General features: G+C 38.9%; 1 protein-coding gene across 1 annotated transcript in view; it reads left to right on the plus strand.

Moving 5' to 3' along the window:
* The window catches only part of LOC108752284 (microtubule-associated protein futsch), a 53,943-nt gene that overhangs the window by 32,370 nt on the left and 3,146 nt on the right, over positions 1-18,427 (plus strand). The window contains exons 5-9 of the mRNA XM_018493011.1: positions 4,623-4,721; positions 4,853-5,025; positions 5,155-5,312; positions 5,500-5,911; positions 6,039-18,427. Of these exons, the coding sequence (XP_018348513.1) occupies positions 4,623-4,721; positions 4,853-5,025; positions 5,155-5,312; positions 5,500-5,911; positions 6,039-18,427 (13,231 nt within the window). The remainder of the gene's footprint in view (positions 1-4,622; positions 4,722-4,852; positions 5,026-5,154; positions 5,313-5,499; positions 5,912-6,038) is intronic.

Here is an 18,427-nt window from a genome sequence, read left to right on the forward strand (position 1 = left end):
AAATGTTATTACATTTTAGGAGAGAAATTTGAATCGATATAATATATACAGTACAGTTACATGTGTAACGATCTCTTTTGCCGGCTGTTAAAGCGATACTTCATGTCGCACGTGTACTCATTACACACATGTAGGCGCATGCGAGCAGGACAACGAGAAACCATTTCTAAACATAGTCGGGACAAACCCAGCATTCGCGGCATCCGTCGTCGGTCTAAGAAAGAAAAAAAAAAAGAAAAAAGAAAAGTCAAATGTGCAAATCGAGAAACGCGAGTGCTTTAAGGGATGCGCGAGGCGGGAGCTACCGCGAGGAAACGCAGTTTTGTCTATACTTAGCTTAAGTTGCTAATCCATAGGGACATCGAGTGTCAAATATTTCTTCTACATATTTTGTAAGTTTATGAGGGTGAGATGAACATTTTTTGAGCGACGATTACATCGGATTACATCTAATCACGTTCATTCGCGGCATTTTTATTTTTGCGACGCCAGTTAGAAAGGAGAAAAACATCGCTTGGAGCAGAAATATTATAGGTCAGGGAGGACGATCGAGTTAGCGGTACGAAGAGAAAACCTTGTTAGATAAAGCTGGCCTTGGATTTTTTCCCCTTTTTGTAAATGTAATATATTGCGACGTGCGCCGTATATATTACCACGGTCGATCGTGAATAGTCCTCCTACACTTTTCACACGACGATCGCCTATTTAGATACATCCCCATTGTGCGTATGGCACAAGTGGCGTGTCAGAACGTCACGCTCTAAAGCAGGAAACCGTGGAATACGCTGGATACGTCGACGTCCGCGGTCTGTTCCGTGAAAATGTGCGCTGCGTGTATGTGCGCTCACACGTACTCGCGTACTCGAATCTGGACGATGACAAAATATCGTACGGGATTAAAGCCGGGGATTTTCGGTAGAACGAACGGCGCCCTTTAGTATTCGCGAGATAAATCGCTGACGGATTATCCAGCGCCATTTTTCGTCCACTCGACGGCAGATATCATTCGAGCCACACTTTAACGTCGCAAGGTTTTTTTCATTTTACTTATCGAAACTCATAGCTAAATATTTTTGCTTTTTTTAACGCACGATTTATTTGATTACTCAGAGCTTTAAATTCCGCGCGGTTTCTTTGATTGGCGCGATGGCTTATTCTGTCGAACGGAAATTCGCGGATAAAGCCCGTGGGCAATTTAATTAAAACATCTGTTTCAATTAACGACCAGGCTGCCTTTAACTGCAGTTGTAAACCATATTTATCTTCGGTTTGTTGCCGTTTATAAAATAAATTTACAAAAGTGAACGCTCTGTGAGTATTTAGTGAGTTTGGAAAACAAGTCTCGAAAATTGGAAAAGAATTTCTAAAGCCCGGAATGCTCGAGAATTGATTTGTTCGATGTTCTTCATTCTATTTTTGTACTAATTAGTACTTGAAGAATCATTGAACAATCGATTCGCATTGCCGATGTTCTCATGCGGTTTAATTAATGGTATTTTGATTCTGTTAATTGATTAAATGATTACCATGATTAGACATGATAGTCATCGATGGATTAACACTATCCATTTCGAACGATCGAGTTCATTAAATAGTCATCATTAAAAATAGTAAATTAGCAGCCAACGCGGTAAGGTAACATATCACACAGCATGTTGATACCAATTAGAAGTTAGAAGATTCATTCTAGTAAATAAACAGAAAAAAGACTCACACTTGCATTGCTTCTCGCAAGAATATTATTTATCTAAAGCGAGAGCTACAAATGTAAATAAAACATGAAACATGTTTCAGATGTGTGTGAAGATGTGATTTAAGTTTTAATCCGCCTCCATTAATTCGTCAATATTAAATAGATCAATAAGAATTGACAAAGTTGCGTCATGATGCGATTATGAATAAAAATCACAATTTTGATAAATTTATTTCTTTTAATAAATGCAGAGATTATTTTTGCGTGCTCATAGCAAACGAAATCTGCATTTAAAAAATTGTTTTCGAATCTTGACCGATACGTTTTATATCTTGATCTTGAAAAAAATCGAGTCTGACGTGACCAAACGTTTCGCTCAAGAAGATTTGTTCTATGCAAATTTTCGGACTCGTTTGTGATTGCGATGCTTCTGATATTGATATCGCAGTCAAAACCTATAGGGGTCAGTGAGAATTAACGGCACTCAGCTATGAGCATTAAGAAACGGCTTCTCTTGTATCAGCTTTAGGGCTTCCGATCAGTTTGACACGTCGAGCTCGATGTGTGTTCTGCTCTAACAATGTAACTTTTTGATGTCAGATAAAACTCGATATAATGGACTTGCGATCCTTTCAATTTATCGCATATACCATTTTTTCTGTTAACATTAATCGACTTAAACCATCTGAAGATTTAACTGTTCAAAAACTATAATACAGCCGAAATTGCACAGAAAGCTTTGGAATGTAATTGATCAATTAATGAGTTCGGTTCGTTTTGACAATGTGCGTGCGTGTTCGCATAATTCATATTTCGCGTATTCGCTATTTCGAATGTAATTTCGCGAAAATGCGATATATATTTCGTCAGTTGAACTGCTAATAATAGCGTCCACGTTTACTGGAAAGTATGCAACACGTATTTACTTATTGCGGGATAAAATTGGAGGCAGGGAGGAAGCCGCGCGGAATTCGTTGCACCAACTAACGCCTTCTGCTCGCGCCTTTCTTCTCCTTTTTTCTTCTTTTTCGTTAATTTTCCCCGGCTCCTCTCTATCCTCGGCATTGATTGATACTACGACGTTGCCAAGCAACGTCTCGAACCAGACTTGTCTGTGTACACGCTAGTATAGAATTACGCGAGATCGAGTCCGAACTCCCTTGGCAACGAGTTACATTCCATTATGCTGTATCATCAATTCTTTAATTCCATACAAGATTTTAGGTGAAATTTTCTTTAATATTTCCGTGAAAGTGAATCTAAGAATCTAAGAAAAGCCTTGCACTTGGATTGAATCGTGAAATATTGAGTGATAAAATCGATTTACAAAAATTGTAGAGAATTGATTCTAAAGATATATATAAGATGTTGCGCGCTATCAATATCTTATAAGTTAATAAATAAACATATATTTGATACATTCAACATATTTATAAAGCACAATAATAACGTATTAGTCATATTAGTCATTATTAAGAATAATTTCTTTTATTTTTTTTTTTTGGTCTTCTTAATTTTTTTCTTATTGTTTTCATTATAATTATTTTACAATTTTTTATCTTGACTGACAGCGTCGGAAAATTTTTGTATGATATCAAAAGTGAAGTATCTCTGCGTTAAAGTTGGCAATAGAGGGTGGGTACAGGATGTGCGACGATCGATTGCCAGCTGGTAAGGAACCACGTGACGGGGTGCGGTGTTGGTGACGTCATAAAACGACCGCCCCAAGCAACCCTTATGACAAACTGCAACTGCTGATTCATTCATCCTAATTATTCAATTAAGTTTTGAGATACACTTTCTCTTTTCTTTTCTTACATTAACTGTGCGTAATTCGTATTTATTATATTATAATCTTTTATATTCGTATAGTAAAAATATAATTATTCTAAAATTTTAAATGAACATTTACAAGTATTTTAATTTATTAATAATAAATAATATAATAATAATAATAATATATTATAAATAGATAATTATTCAATTTCTTACCAGATATTAATTATATCTTATAATATAAATTTTTGTTTCTGCCTTGAATAAAAATAATTCATTAATTTTTATATAAACGGTATTTTTTAATTTTAAACGTAAAGTCAAATCACTTTATCACAATTGTAATTGTAAATCAGCGCAAATATAAATAAATAAAAATGTATTATTTTTTATATCCGTTTCAATCTACATCCGATACGTTTGTTGATAAAACATCAGAGAAAATTGTGTGTGTTATAATGTAATACTTAATTTACTTTTCTCATCAATCAATCTATAACTAGTCTTGACAGTCTCTAACATCTTAACCTTAACCTTACATCACTCGATGGCTGAACTATCCCTATTCTATGAAGCCAAACCACTGCAGCCTTACACATTTATACGCAGTTATGACCTACTATTCCATTCACCTATAAACATCTTATACTCGGCCATGTTTAAAAATACTTTAAGCAATATTTAAAATATCTCTCTTAATCTCTCTCTCTCTCTCTCTCTCTCTCTCTCTCTCTCTCTTTCAATATTTAAAAAGACTTTTTTAGAAAAATTATAAAGTTGAATAACATTTATAATCCCCTGATTATGTATTTTCTCTGTTGTTCATATATTTTCAAGATAGATAATTGCTTACAGTGAATTTCGGTGAGCTGACTTCTCTAATTCAACATAATCGCGCATACACAGTGATGATCTAAAACGAGAACAACCTAGTTTCCGTTCAAAATATCAGAGCTCAGAAAAGCTTGGCCAAGTTCATGAGAGCATGTCACCAGAATACCTAACGTTACACTCAATCTTGAAGATGAACAGTGATTTATATGCAAATTCCATTCCACAAGTTTTCCGATATCAATATCTGCTTAACATGTATAGAGTAAGAAGATTCAAAAATTCAGTTATACTTAACCGATTTTTTCTTCGATTGTTACAGGTTTTCTATCATGGGACAAGGACAGTTGTCACGTAGATCTGGAGAAGGAATTATTGGCCTTAGTAGCGCAAGCCCCCGAAGGCGAAGAAGCCAGAAATGGTAATTTATTGTCACAAACATGTTGATTTGATTCGTTTTATGATATATTATGAATAATTAATTATTATTATGTCGTAGAAGTTATTAATTATTATTGTCATATAAGTTATTAATGAAAATGAAATTTTCAGGCGAAAGATTGATTCAATATGCCACCGAGAACCTCGTAACGGAAGTTCTCATTCACCCACAGACGAATACATTATTACAGTGTATTCGCAATCTCCTCGCAAGCTTCACGAAACATCGGCACATCATACACGCTGGATACACATTCGGTGGTAATGGTTCCTGGATACTACAGGTATTTACACTTTGTACAAATAAATTCGATTGTTATTTGCCAAAAATGAAACGTTAATTAATAATTGTGCGAAATATTAGTAGAGAATAGTCTTGAATTACAAAACGACAAACAATTCTTAATATTCAGGATGGAACCTTCAGTCTCGCAGACTTTCTGGATGCGTTCAGCGAACATGAGGTGCAAAGAGTCCTTCGTGCCTACGAGAATAGCGTTACCGTAGATATACATTGCGCGGGTGTCGGCGATTGGACGACAAATCGATTGTCGAAAGAGGCTTGTTGCAGGTGTATATCTCTTTTGCACATTTTTCTACATGATCGATTTTAATTGCTGTCAAATAATAGAAGCTGTTTCATGTATAACAAAAGATAGGATATTGCACACAAAAAATAAAAAATAAAAATTGAAAATATAAATAATATATTGCATAATACTTCTTTCTTAAATATTTCATGTACTTTTAATTAACAGATCTTGCAGAGTCAGAGTAAACCCCGACGATGTTCTCACAGCCGGCGTGCCAGCTATCATGAGTTTTACTAATTACATCGGACAGTACCTTGTGTCGCAAACACTGGATCAGCTCATGGAACCGTCCGACGTCGTTGGAAACATTAGATTTAGCCATCCAACCTTATACGTCTTCCCCGGTGGGCAAGGTGACGCCGCGCTTTTCGGTATAAACGGCTTCAACATGCTCGTCGACGGCGGCTTTGCTAGGAAAGCATGTTTTTGGGATTTCACCAGGCATCTCGACCGATTGGATGCTGTTCTAGTCACTAGGATAAATAATAGTAACATCGGAGGCATGTTTAGCGTTCTTCGCAAGAAGAAGGAGATGCACGTCTATCCTCAGATCGGCCATTTCTTCTGTAACTTAGTCGTAAGTAGTCATTGTTTTTAATTCATTTAAAAAAAAATTCAATATATTTTATGACAATAATAATTAAAATTCTTCGTAATAATCGTTAAATCACTATATTTTCTCATTAAAAATATACATAATGTAGGAAAGAAGACAATCAAATTCACCCGACGGCGATAAGGACATTGATCCGCTCATTTTCAATCTCACTGATATTGGACAAGAGATGGTGATGAATCTTCGACACATTAATCTTCGCGCCCATCCTTGCTACAGAGATCCCGATCCGATCAACCTCTATCATAAGGTGGGCCACGGCACGCTGGATATGTACGTGCTCAGCCCGAGCAAGGACAGTCGCGAAGTGCGCGAATTCTTGGCGAAGTGGCACACGTCAGATTCGAAGCTGTTTGCAGGTTCTCATAAGAAAGATTCGAACAATCTCACATTCCCGATACAGAATCTTGTGTCGATATGCGCGCTTCTAGTTTGGCAACCGGCCAATCCCGAAGATAACATCACGCGGATTCTCTTTCCCGGTAGTACGCCGCAACATAAAATCTTCGAAGGTTTTGAACGATTAAAACATTTGGACTTTTTAAAGCATCCAGTATGTTCAGCGAAGACTCTGTCACCGTCAGTGTCTTTAGCGACACTCAGAGATAAGCCAACCAAGCAAAAACTTAGTCTTATCGAGAGGGAACCCAAGAAAATTTTGGAGTCAAAGAAAGAGAAGAGAGAACCATCGGAGCCCAAGTCCATCAAGGCCGCAGACGAGACTATACCCAAGAGCATCCCTCAATCGACAATTATACCTGCTAGTAAACCTAAGACCGAAACGAAGACGAAGAAAGTTGTGGAAAATAAGAAGATCGAGACTGAGGCAAAAGAGAAGAAAATTGAAAAAGAACTGAAAGAGGTGAAAAAGGAGCCCAAGAAAGTGGAGAAGCCCGAAAAACGAGAAGACGATGTGAAAAAGACTGATTTAATCAAAGCGGAGCCCGAGAAAATTAAGGAACCTAAAGAACCTAAAGAATCTAAGGAACCTAAGGAACCAAAGCCCAAGCCAGAACCAAAAAAGAAAGAACCAAAAGAAAGCAAGGTGAAAGTTGAGTTGAAGAAAAGCGAAGTAACTCCGAAGCCGAAGTTGATTGAGAAAAAAGCCAAACCTTCTGGTGCAGAGAAAAGAGACGCTGTGAAATCCTCCCCGACTACTCCGAAGAAGACTCTGAATGGTGCTGCAACAAAGACAGAGATATCGAAAGCTGTACCGAAAGTGAAACCGGCGGTCAAGGTTGCTCCAAGTCTTCCAGCCAAGAGTGCTAAGGAAGCTAACAACAGGAAAGTAGTGGAACAGAAGAAATCTGAAGTCGAGAAGTCTGCCGTGAAGGATTCTGCAGCGCCAATTGTCAAGGTGACCGCAAAACCTAAACCAATGGACAGGAAGCCGATCAGTCGTCGCGCGAAACCGGTTAGTCCCAATAAAGCCCGTATTCCGGGTAGTCCGGCGAAATCTACTCGCAGTACTCCAACCGCTTCTGTAAAATCGGACAAAGACGGTGTTATTCGTAAAGTGAAGGGCGACAAAGGCACTACCGATTCATCCACGGTTTCCACTCCATCTGGCATAGAACCAGAAGTTGTAAAACCGATTGATAAGAGCTTAATTGAACAATCTGAAGATATATCATTAGATTCAATAGAAAGTAAAGTATTGGCAGATCTCAAAGAAGAGCGAGAGGTAGTGGAAGAAATTGAAGCTGTTTTACAAAAGGCGGAAAGAATCGAAGAAATCCGAAAGGACGATCGTTTTGAAGGTGATGATGAAATCACGGCTGAAGCCACTGATAAGAAAGAGGAGGATATTACAGAAGAGGATGTGACCGCCGAGATTGAAGATGTACCTAAGAAGGAAGGTTCTAGAAAAGAAAGTCAGGAATTGACTGAAGAGGACGAATATCTTATTGTGGAGAAAGAAGAGGTTTACACCGAAGATTCTGCTCAGAGCGGCGAAGGCGAACAAAAGCACGTTCTTGACGAAGCTCAGTCGGAAAAGGCAAAAGTACTAAAAGACGTGGAGGCAATGAAGGAAAAGGGCGAGAAGGAGGAACCTGAGGAGAAGGAAAAAGATGATAGTCCGGAAAAAAAAGTAGAAAAGATTTTGGATAAAGGAGAGAAAGAAATCGCTGAGTTATCTTCGGAGCATAAGGAACAATTACAGGAAGAAGTAAAAGAGATAATTGCATCCGCAGCCGAAATCGTACAGAAAGTCGAAGAGAAGGACGATTCCGGTAAAAAAGACAGCGAGGACGTCACGAAAGAACCATCCAGTTTAAGTCCGGACAAATTAGATTCATCGGAGAAAAAAACAACCGATACGGACATAAAGCCGGATGTCGATCAGAAAGAGAATATTCTCGAAAAGATGGAAGAGTCTCAGGAGCGAATCTCGACAATAGAATCGGGGGCCACTACAACTGCTCCGACTTTACCAGAAGACGAGCGAATACCGTTGGATGAAATAAAAGAGGATATTGACGAGAAACATGTTATTGAAGAAGTAAAAGAGAAGGATGCTCCTGCAAAGCTGAAAAAGGAAGTCATTCCGGAAACTGTTATCGCGGCTGCCAAGCCGGAAGTCAAAGTATTTGATGTTCGCCAGGCAATGCCGAATTTGCAAAGAGACATTGTTAAAACACCAGACGAGGTCGCTGATCTTCCGGTTCATGAAGAAGTCGATCCTAAGCTCTACAGGATGGAAGATTTCGAGAAGGGAAAAGAGGAGAAACTATCGCCAACTGCGCAAGAAGATAAAAAATCGCCCACTCCGCCTGCAAAAGAGCAGAAGGGTGTTTTTAGTTTCTTTGGCAAGGTAGCGGATAAATTTGAAAAAGGTATCGATAAATTGACCAAGAAAAAGAAGGATTCTGAGAAGGATTCCGACGAAAAATCTTCCTCAAAATCAAGTTCCCCAAAAGAACCAAAAGTGCAAGAGAAGACGGTCTTGGAAGAGGTTGATATAGAGAAGGTATTCCCTAAAATTGGCAAGGTCGTTGACAAGCCCGAGACATTCGAAGAGGTGAAACCTACTACTGTTGACGTGAAAGTAGCTGCCATCAAGGAAACCTCGGCATTTATACAGGAAGAGATATTGGATGCACAGAGGAAGAGTGTGCCGGATATCGAAGAAAAGCTTCCTACTGATAAGTTAGATGAAATTAAAAAAGTAGAAGCCAAAATCGAGGAATCATTTCTTGCAAAAGACGTATCACCAGGCGTCGTTTCACCAACAAAATTAATTGAAGACAAGGAAATTGCGAAGGAAATTGAACTTTTGAAGGAAGAAGATATCGGAGAAGATGTAGAAGAGGTAAAGGCACTTTTGGAAGAAGCTTCGAAAAAATTCAAAACTGTGAAAGATAGTTTAAGAGATTCATTGGAATCTTTGGAAGATAAAATTAAAGAAGAGATAGCTGAGATACATGAAACGCCATCCGCTCTGAAAGATATAGTAAAGGATACTTTGGAAGGGGTGGCTGAGAAATTGGAAGAAATAAAGCCACATATCGAGAGCCACTTGCCCGACATAAAAGAACCGGAGAAAGTCAAGTTTGCTATACCAAAAGATGAAGAATTCGAAGAGGAATACGAAGAGGAAATAGAGGGTCCATATAGAGACATGAAAGAAGCTGTTAGGGATGTCGGAGAAGTCCTTGCTGGCACTGCCGGTATCGAGCTCGAAGATAAACCCAAGGATGTCATAGAAATTGTGAAGAAAGTTGCCGAGGTTCTCAGAGAAGACGATTTTCTTTTCGACAAAACGTTATTCGAGCAAGCTCCTAAAAAAGAAGAGATTTCACCGATTTCGACGGACAGAAAATCATCGAAAGAAGAAATCTCTCCAATTTTGACGGAAAGAAAGCCTTCTATATCAAGTGAAAAAATATCTCCAGAGAAGGTTGCTAAAATAGAAGAAGAGGATCTCAAACTTGCTCACGAGGATATTGTGATGCCAAAGAAAGTTGATGTTACTGAAGTATTCCCTGTTCATAAAGAGCTTGAGAAATTTGAAAAGCCCGACAAACTTCCATACGAGAAACCTGATACTCTCGAGGTAAAAGAAGAACCTTGTGTAAAAGTGGTGAAAGAAAAGGACGATATAATAACATCGCCTATAAAGGACGTGGCAAAAGATAAACGAGATGCGCAAAAAATTTGTGAGGAGATATTAAAAGATGATCAACATATTTGCGATCAACATAAAAAACCAACGGACGATGATACATCTCGAGTAGATGTAATGCAGGCTGGTATCGAGGACGTATGCGTGAAAGAAGTAGCAAAACGGCCATCTTTCGAGAAGAAGCTGGAGGACGAGATAGAAGAATCCGTGATCGGCTTCGAGCAAAAGATTTCGCCGGCGAAGGCGGAGATAGTGCTGGTGACTCCTGGTTCTACGCCAACTTCGCCAAAATTTGTCACGGACAAGATATATGACGAAGGACTAGAAATTGGTTATCGTGAATTGCCAGAGGATATCAAGCAAATTCTCAGCAAGGAAGTACCAGTTGAAGAAATAATCGAGGAATTGATTATCACAAGAAAGAAGAAGGTTACTATCGAAGTGATCGAATATATCATCGTAACGAAGCGCATCCCGAGAGAAAGGGTGATTTACATTATCGAAGAGATTATCACGAAGAAGGGACTTCCCAGAGAAAGTGTGATAGACGATCCAGAGATTCTGAGGCTGAAGGAATATATTACACTTGAAAAGAGAATGGAGATCGAAGAATATATCCTTAACGAATATATTGTTAAAGGAAAACAAATTACCATAGAAATCGTTCAAGAAATCTCTATTAAGAAAGTTGTGCCTAAAAAGATTGTCATCGAAATTATTGAAGAGATCATTGTTAAGAGAAAACTTGCTAGGCATATGATATTAAACGTTCCTGAAGAAGTATTATCGGAAATAATTCAAGAGAAATCGCCGGAAGATTCGTCAGAACAATCAGCAGAGGAACAGATAACAGAGGAACAGAAAATAGACATACCTGTGAAACAAGAATTCGCTGCTGAAGTTCCTGATGCTCCAACCGGAGAAGAAAAACTGACCGATGAAGGCGTGTTTAAGCCTATTGAGGAATTTATCGTTAATGAGTATGTTACTAAAGGGAAAAAGATTACCGCATCGACAATCGACGACATTTCTATTCAAAAGACAGTGCCCAAGCAAATTCTTATTGAAATTATCGAAGAAATTATTATTAAAAAAAAGATTCCCAGGAACACGGTACTTGATATTACGGAGGAAGAATTATTAGCAATTTCTAAAAAGACACCCGAAGATGAGAAAGAAAAATTAGTCGCTGAGACACCTAGCGTTCTGAAGACAGAGATTCCAGAAACGGAATCGATAACTTTGCAAGAAAGAGCAGAAGTTGAAGAATATATTATTAACGAATATATTACTAAGGGAGATAACATTAATATTAAAAAACTTGAAGAAATATGTGGTAAAAAGAAGGTGCCTAAGAGAATCATTATTGAGATTATCGAAGAAATTATCATTAACAGAAAAATTCCGAGACATACAATACTTAGTGTAACCGATGAAGAATTATCGCATATTATTAAGGAGGAAGCAATTCTAGAGCGACCAGAGTCGCAAATACTGACTGAGAAAACGAAACCGATCGCAGAAGTGTCCAGCACTGAAGAGAAAAAAAGTCCAATTGAGTTAAAAAAAGATAAGAAAGAAGATGTGCTTGAGCAAGAAATGAGCGCTGAAGAGGAGTTATCGGTCACATCCGAAGAGGAGGACGTTGAGAAGGAAGTGGATGGATTTGTTAGTATACCCAGAAGGATTTCCGATACAGCTGATATAAAGAAGAAAGCGATTTCAGAGATTCCGTCTTCAGTTACGAAGGAACATGAGAAAGACGTGATTGACGACTTCGAAGCTGTCGAGCAGGAATATAAAGTACGTGATGTACAATCTCCCGAGAAAGCGAGCGAGATGAAAGAAAAAGAAGACATTGAAGAATCTGTGGAAGATACCACAAGTGAAGTGATCGAAGCAGACGAGAAGTTCGTGCAAGAAACCAAAGGGAAGGTGGGAATAGAAGAGCTTCAAATTGCAAAGGATATTAAACCAATTGATGAGAAACGAGAACTTGTAGAACGGGAAATATCCGAAATATCGGAAATTGTCGATACTACTGAGAAATATTTAGACGAGGCTAAAGAAAAGACAGATAACACTCTTCAGAAAGAGACTGCTACAACATTGACGCCATCAATCTCCGACAAAGTAGAAAAGCCTTCAATCGAAGACTCAAGTAAGGAAACATCCAAAAATTTCTCCGATAAACGACCATCAATTGACGCACCAGATATTTCTAAATCAATTACACCAAGCTCAAAAATAATTGACGAGAAACTTGAAATGAAAGAGATTGAGCCTGCGGTTAAAGAAGAAATCGAGGAACTACAACTTAAAAAAGTTGCTGAAGAAGTGAAAACAGAAACAAAGCTCGCAGATGCAACAGGTTTCACACAAGAGCCGAAAGTAGAATTACTTGAAGACGACAAGAAATCTAAACCATTAGAGACCACAGAAATTAAAGAAGCTCCAATAACTAAGGAAGAGAAGAGCCCTCAAGAAACATTAGCAGCAAATATACCAAAACCATTTGACGATGGAACTGTTAAAAGGATGCTGGTTACAGCATGTAGCGAGGATGGTAGAGAGGAAACTGAGATCTGTCCAAACGGCAGCATAACTTTTACGAAAACCGTCACTCCAGATGATTCTCTTAAGGATGTATCTGCTAAATCTACACCAGATAAAGATTCATTACTTTTAGATAAAGACTCGCGTTCGGACATAAGTACTCCCGAAAAGGATAGTATTTCCGAAAAATCTGCGCCAGAAGGTAAGGATAAGATTACTCCGGAAGACAGCTTGGAAAAGTCACCTGCTGGTCCTCGTGATTCACAGGATCTTGAAGACAGTTTGGAAAAATCAGAATTGCATAAGCCAAAGGTATCACAGGAATTAGAAGATATTACAAAATCTCCTGTGGAAAAAGACTTGGAGGTATCAGATAAAATTGCCGAAAAAGATATTCCGAAGTCGCCTAAAAAGGAACAAGTGGAACCGAAATCTTCGACTAAGGAAGATACAGAAAAAATTGAAAAAGTGAAATCTCCAGCTGAAGAAAAGATCGAAAAACCTAGTTCTCCAGTTGAAAAAATCGAAAAATCACGATCTTTTTCACCTCTTGATACAACAACGCAGAAATCTTCAATAGAATTAGCTGAAAAATCAAAATTTCCAATCGAGAAGATGCTTCCAGAACCTAAGAAAGAAGAAGCGATTAGTATTCCAAAGACACCTGAATCGCTCCATTCAGAGGACGTTTCACCAGCTGAGACAATTTTCTCGAAGTCACCCACAGATAAATCTGAAATGTATTTTGCAAAGGTACCTATTACCGAAGAAGATATTGCTATTGAAAAAGACATAAAAAAATTACCTGAATCTATTAAAGAAATTAAACCAGCCGTAGACAAAGAATTACCAATATCTTTAGAAAAATCCGAACAAGATATTAAATCTCTCGATAAATCCCCTAGTATTTTAAGTGATAAAGTCGATGAGAAAGAAACTGATAAGTTGAAATCGCCTAGTATTATGGAGAAAGAAACGATAAGTGAAAAGTTGCCTATTTTCGAGAGTGAACATTATGACGAAAAGGGACCAATTGACGAAGCTAGATCTCCAAGCGCGATTAGCGATAAATCCGACGAGAAGAAAGAGGCCGAACGTTCCAAGTCACCGAGCATAGCTGCGGATAAGCCGGACCTTCAAGATGTGACGGAACGTTATTTAGAGAAACCAAAATCTCCTATTTTTGATAGGCCAGATTCGCCTAAAGCTATTGATAAGACTGAAGAATCACATGATAAAGATAGATCTCCCAGTGTAGCTAGTGATAAATCAGATAGCAAGAAAGTAAGTGACCGTTCTAGATCACCAAGCGTTTCTGTAGAAAAAGTAGATTTCGAGAGAACCCGATCGCCTAGTGTCACAAGTGCTAAAGACGACAAACTGGAACAGTCTCCAGTAGCGAAATCACCTGAAATATCAAAAGATGTGTTGAAATCTCCGAAACTTGAAGAAGATAAATCGGATTTGAAAGATATAATGCAACCTCCATTAGACAAATCACGATCACCGAGTGTAACAAGCGGCATTAGCGAATCTAAAGAACCAGATCGCTCAAAATCACCCAGTATCGCCGGCGAAAAACCTGATATGAAGGATGTGACGGATATATCGATGGAGAAGTCAAGATCTCCAAGTGTCATCAGTGTTACGAGCGAGCAAAAAGAACCAGTTGATCGCAGCAAGTCTCCGAGCATCGCAGGAGAAAAAATAGACTTAAAAGATGTTGCAGAACCTGCAGATCGGTCCAAATCGCCAAGCGTAACTGAAGAAAAACCAGATTTGAAGGATGTCACCGCAGAGAAATCGAGATCTTCTAGTATTACAGGAGAACAAAAGGAATCGCTTAATCGTTCTAAATCTCCGAGTATTGCTGGAGAGAAACTGGATTTAAAGGATGTCATAGAACTATCTGATGAAAAATCAAAATCAGCAATGAGTGCTATGACTGATTCGAAGGGACTCGATGATCGATCGAAATCGCCGAGCAGTACTGATCTAACGGATATTACAGAACAATCGTCGCTGGATAAATCCAAGTCACTTAGTGCCACGAGTATTACGTCTGATCAGAAAGAATCAGTAGAAAAAGCAAAATCGCCAATTCCGGATAAGAAGGAAGAACCTGACAGGAGCAAATCTCCAAGCATAACAAGTGAAAAGTCTGATGAGAAGAAATCTGTCGATGGCTCGAAAGCGACCAGTGTTACGGAGGAAAAACCAGATTTTAAAGACGTGATGGAACCACCAGTCGATAAATCTAGATCATCAAGTATTGCGAGTGAGAAAGCGGAATTATTTGAAAAATCGACATCGCCTGTTCCTGACAAATTAGAACCACCTGTTGATCGAAGCAAATCTCCCAGTGTTGCTAGTGATAAGTCCGATGAGAAGACATCGGATGACAAGGGTAGTGTTAAAGAATATTATGAAAGTACTGGTGACAAATCCCCAAATTTCGTCGACGTGAAAATACCGCACGAAAAAGCTATGGAGGAGAAACCTTCAACAGTTTCCGGAAAAATGGACATTAAGTCAGACGATATTATATCGCATGACAGACCGGTATCTCCAAGCATTGTTTTTGATAAGCCGATAGATGACAATAAACAGCCAATAGAGAAAATAGATGTCGACGGATTAAAAACGTCTGGCGTAATCGGCGATTCAGATTTTGTCGATAAAACAAGATCATTAAGCATTATCAGTGATAAGACAGAACCGAAATCACCATCTGATATCTCAAAGTCACCGAGTTTAGTCGACGATCAAAAGGATAAGTCTAGATCATCCAGTGTTGCCAGTGAGAGACTTGATGATATTAAAGTTTCGCAAATACCAGAAGCAAAGGGAGAACGATCAATTTCGCCAAGTTTAATCGACGATCAAAAGAACAAGTCTAGATCATCCAGTGTTGCCAGTGAGAGGCTTGATGATATTAAAGTTTCACAAATACCAGAAGCAAAGGGAGAACGATCAATTTCGCCCAGTTTGGATACCGGAAAGATCCCAAAAGATGAATCTGCTAAATCGTCGCGAGCTAGTTCGCCAGTGGATAAAACTCCGAAGGATAGATCACGTTCGCAAAGCGTCTTTGATGCTGGTGAGAAAACACCGGCCAGATCTAGAACAGCCAGTTTATTCGATGACAAATTATCAGAGAAGCCACTTTCTCAAGAGGAAAAACATTTCGACACGGAGAAACCACTTGACGAGAAGGATGAATGTAAGAAAGATAGTAAGAGTCCTATAACTTCTCCTGAGACAATCGAGAAAAAAATGCAGAAGATCCGCGAGAAACGATTTGCCGATTTTAAAGAACCAGATGTCGGACAGCCGAGCAAGGTAGAGAAATCAGACGATGAAGAAGAAGAAGATGTTATTAAAGTGACAGCTGAGAAGAAGGCGGAGATCGAGAAATACATCTTAGATGAGTTCATCGTGAGGAAAAGAAAGATCAGTCTGACGGTAATCGAGAGATTAGTTATGACGTATTCGGTGCCCCAGTTTATAGTGATGGAGATAATAGAGGATATTATTAACCGGCAAAATATGCCTAGAAGTGCAGTCTTCGATTTCGTAGACGACGAAGCCTCCTCCAAGCCTCAATACAGAAAAGAATCCGAAACGGAACCGCTGGCACCGCAAGAAAGAGCGAAAGTAGAAGAATATATTATTGAAGAATTTATTATAAAAAATAAGAAGATTACGCCGGAAGCCTTGGAAGAAATGGTCATTGTTAAATCTGTGCCGCGATACATTCTCATTACAATTATTGAAGAGATCATTATGAAGAAAAAGATACCTAGGAATACCGTAATTGAAGGAGACTTAGGAGAACCGGGAGAAAAAGATCTGGACATTTCTGAAAAAAGAGAGAAGCCTGTCATGCCAGCTAGCGTGGATTTCGAAAAAATAACTCAAGATGTTACTCAAGAGGACATTCACGGTCATGAAAAATCAAGCGATACTACGAAGGGCGAAAGTCTGGATGGCAAAATATCTCCTGTAGGGAGCGATCGATATGGCAGGGATTCGAAAGCGGCGCTTTCTGCTAGCCCCAGCTTAAGTCCGGAACCTATTCCTTCCGACAAATCAACTCAGGATAGTCCAGCTCGATCAGAGCCGCATATAGATGAGGAGATCCTGATATCGGAAGAGAAGCGAATGGAAATCGAAAAACTCTTGGAGGAAGAATATATAAAAAAAGGAAAGAAAATTACGGAAGTGATACTCGAAGAGATAATTATCATGACTTCTCTACCCAGGTATATTATCCTAGAGATAATAGAGGAAATTATATTAAAGAGGAAGATCCCAAGAGAATCTGTGATCGATGTGGAAATTTATCAAGAGGAAGAACCAGAAGACTACGATAAGGCAATGTATCATTACGAGAGAAGATTAAGGGTAGATTACGAACTGCCGCATGATGCTAGAGGTATGTATTCGGAATCGGATGAGCAACAGTTGGACAAATCCGATTATCCACCGGATTACGAGAGCCAGTTTCACAAGGCCTTCGTTGGTGGTATGACGGAGATGCGAACGACACATATAACCACATTGTCTGGAAAATCGACCCCGGAATTTACACATGACGCTGCTTCCAAAATCGAACCAACCGGTAAAGTGCCTGAAAAGTTATCGGAATCTACTTTGACCACGACTCACATAACGAAAACAGATGTGGAAGACACGAAGGCTGTGCAATCTGCTCAAACTGTTACGATATTGAGAGAAAGCAAGATTGCGGAAACTGTCGATAAAGATAAACCTGAAGAAACTGCGGGGATAGTTACATCCGATCATGCAGCCGAATCTGATGACGACGTTATTGTAAGTAAGACGACAATCAAACATGAAGTGATTAAAGAGAAGGAATCTGGGAAGACAACTAAAGTCATGAAAGAAATTGAACCACAAGAAACAATCAAAGGAATTAAACAGTCGAGTATTCAACAAGATGAGCCTGAAGCGATTACCAAGATTATTAAGAAGGAAATTATGGAACATGACGAGCCGGAAGTAGTCACTAAAGTTGTCAAACGCGAAATTATTGAGCAAGACGAGCCTGAAATTATCACAAAAGTGATCAGACGCGAGATTGTTATCCCTGATGAAGAAACCAGTGACTCGAAGGAAGATTCTGACGAATATATGAAGACTATTACAACAACAACAACGCGAACAATTGTGACAGAGGAATTAGCAGATACCGAATTAGCGCAAGTTGATCCTTCGAAAATTTACACAGATTCTACCTCAGGTTCAACTTACAAGGTTGTGAGCGACGAAGGTGCGTCTGACGCAGCCAGCGCCGATATAAAGCGAATCGTGACGACTGTAACCACGATTACTGGACCGGACGGAAAAGTTACCACAAAGACAGACGTCAAAGAGAGCACGGACACTTTGGCCGGCGAGGAATTATTAGAAAAATTGACGGAAAGTACCAAACCTGCGGAAAAAATTATCAAGGAAACGATTACGACTGTGACATCGGGCACTACAACGCCCGATGTAAAAGCCTTTTATTCCGATTCCGGTAAATCAACACCTGACCTTAACCATAAAGCTAAATATATTGAATATCTACAACATCTTGAACATGAAGCTGAAGAAATTGAACATCTACAACACCTTAAGCATGAAGCTAAACATATTGAACATCTACAACACCTTAAGCATGAAGCTAAAGAAATTGAACATCTACAACATCTTGAACATGAAGCTAAAGAAATTGAACATCTACAACACCTTAAGCATGAAGCTAAACATATTGAACATCTACAACA

The sequence above is a fragment of the Trachymyrmex septentrionalis genome, unplaced genomic scaffold (genome assembly GCF_001594115.1).
Source record: "Trachymyrmex septentrionalis isolate Tsep2-gDNA-1 unplaced genomic scaffold, Tsep1.0 scaffold6, whole genome shotgun sequence".
NCBI classification, from domain to species: domain Eukaryota; kingdom Metazoa; phylum Arthropoda; class Insecta; order Hymenoptera; family Formicidae; genus Trachymyrmex; species Trachymyrmex septentrionalis.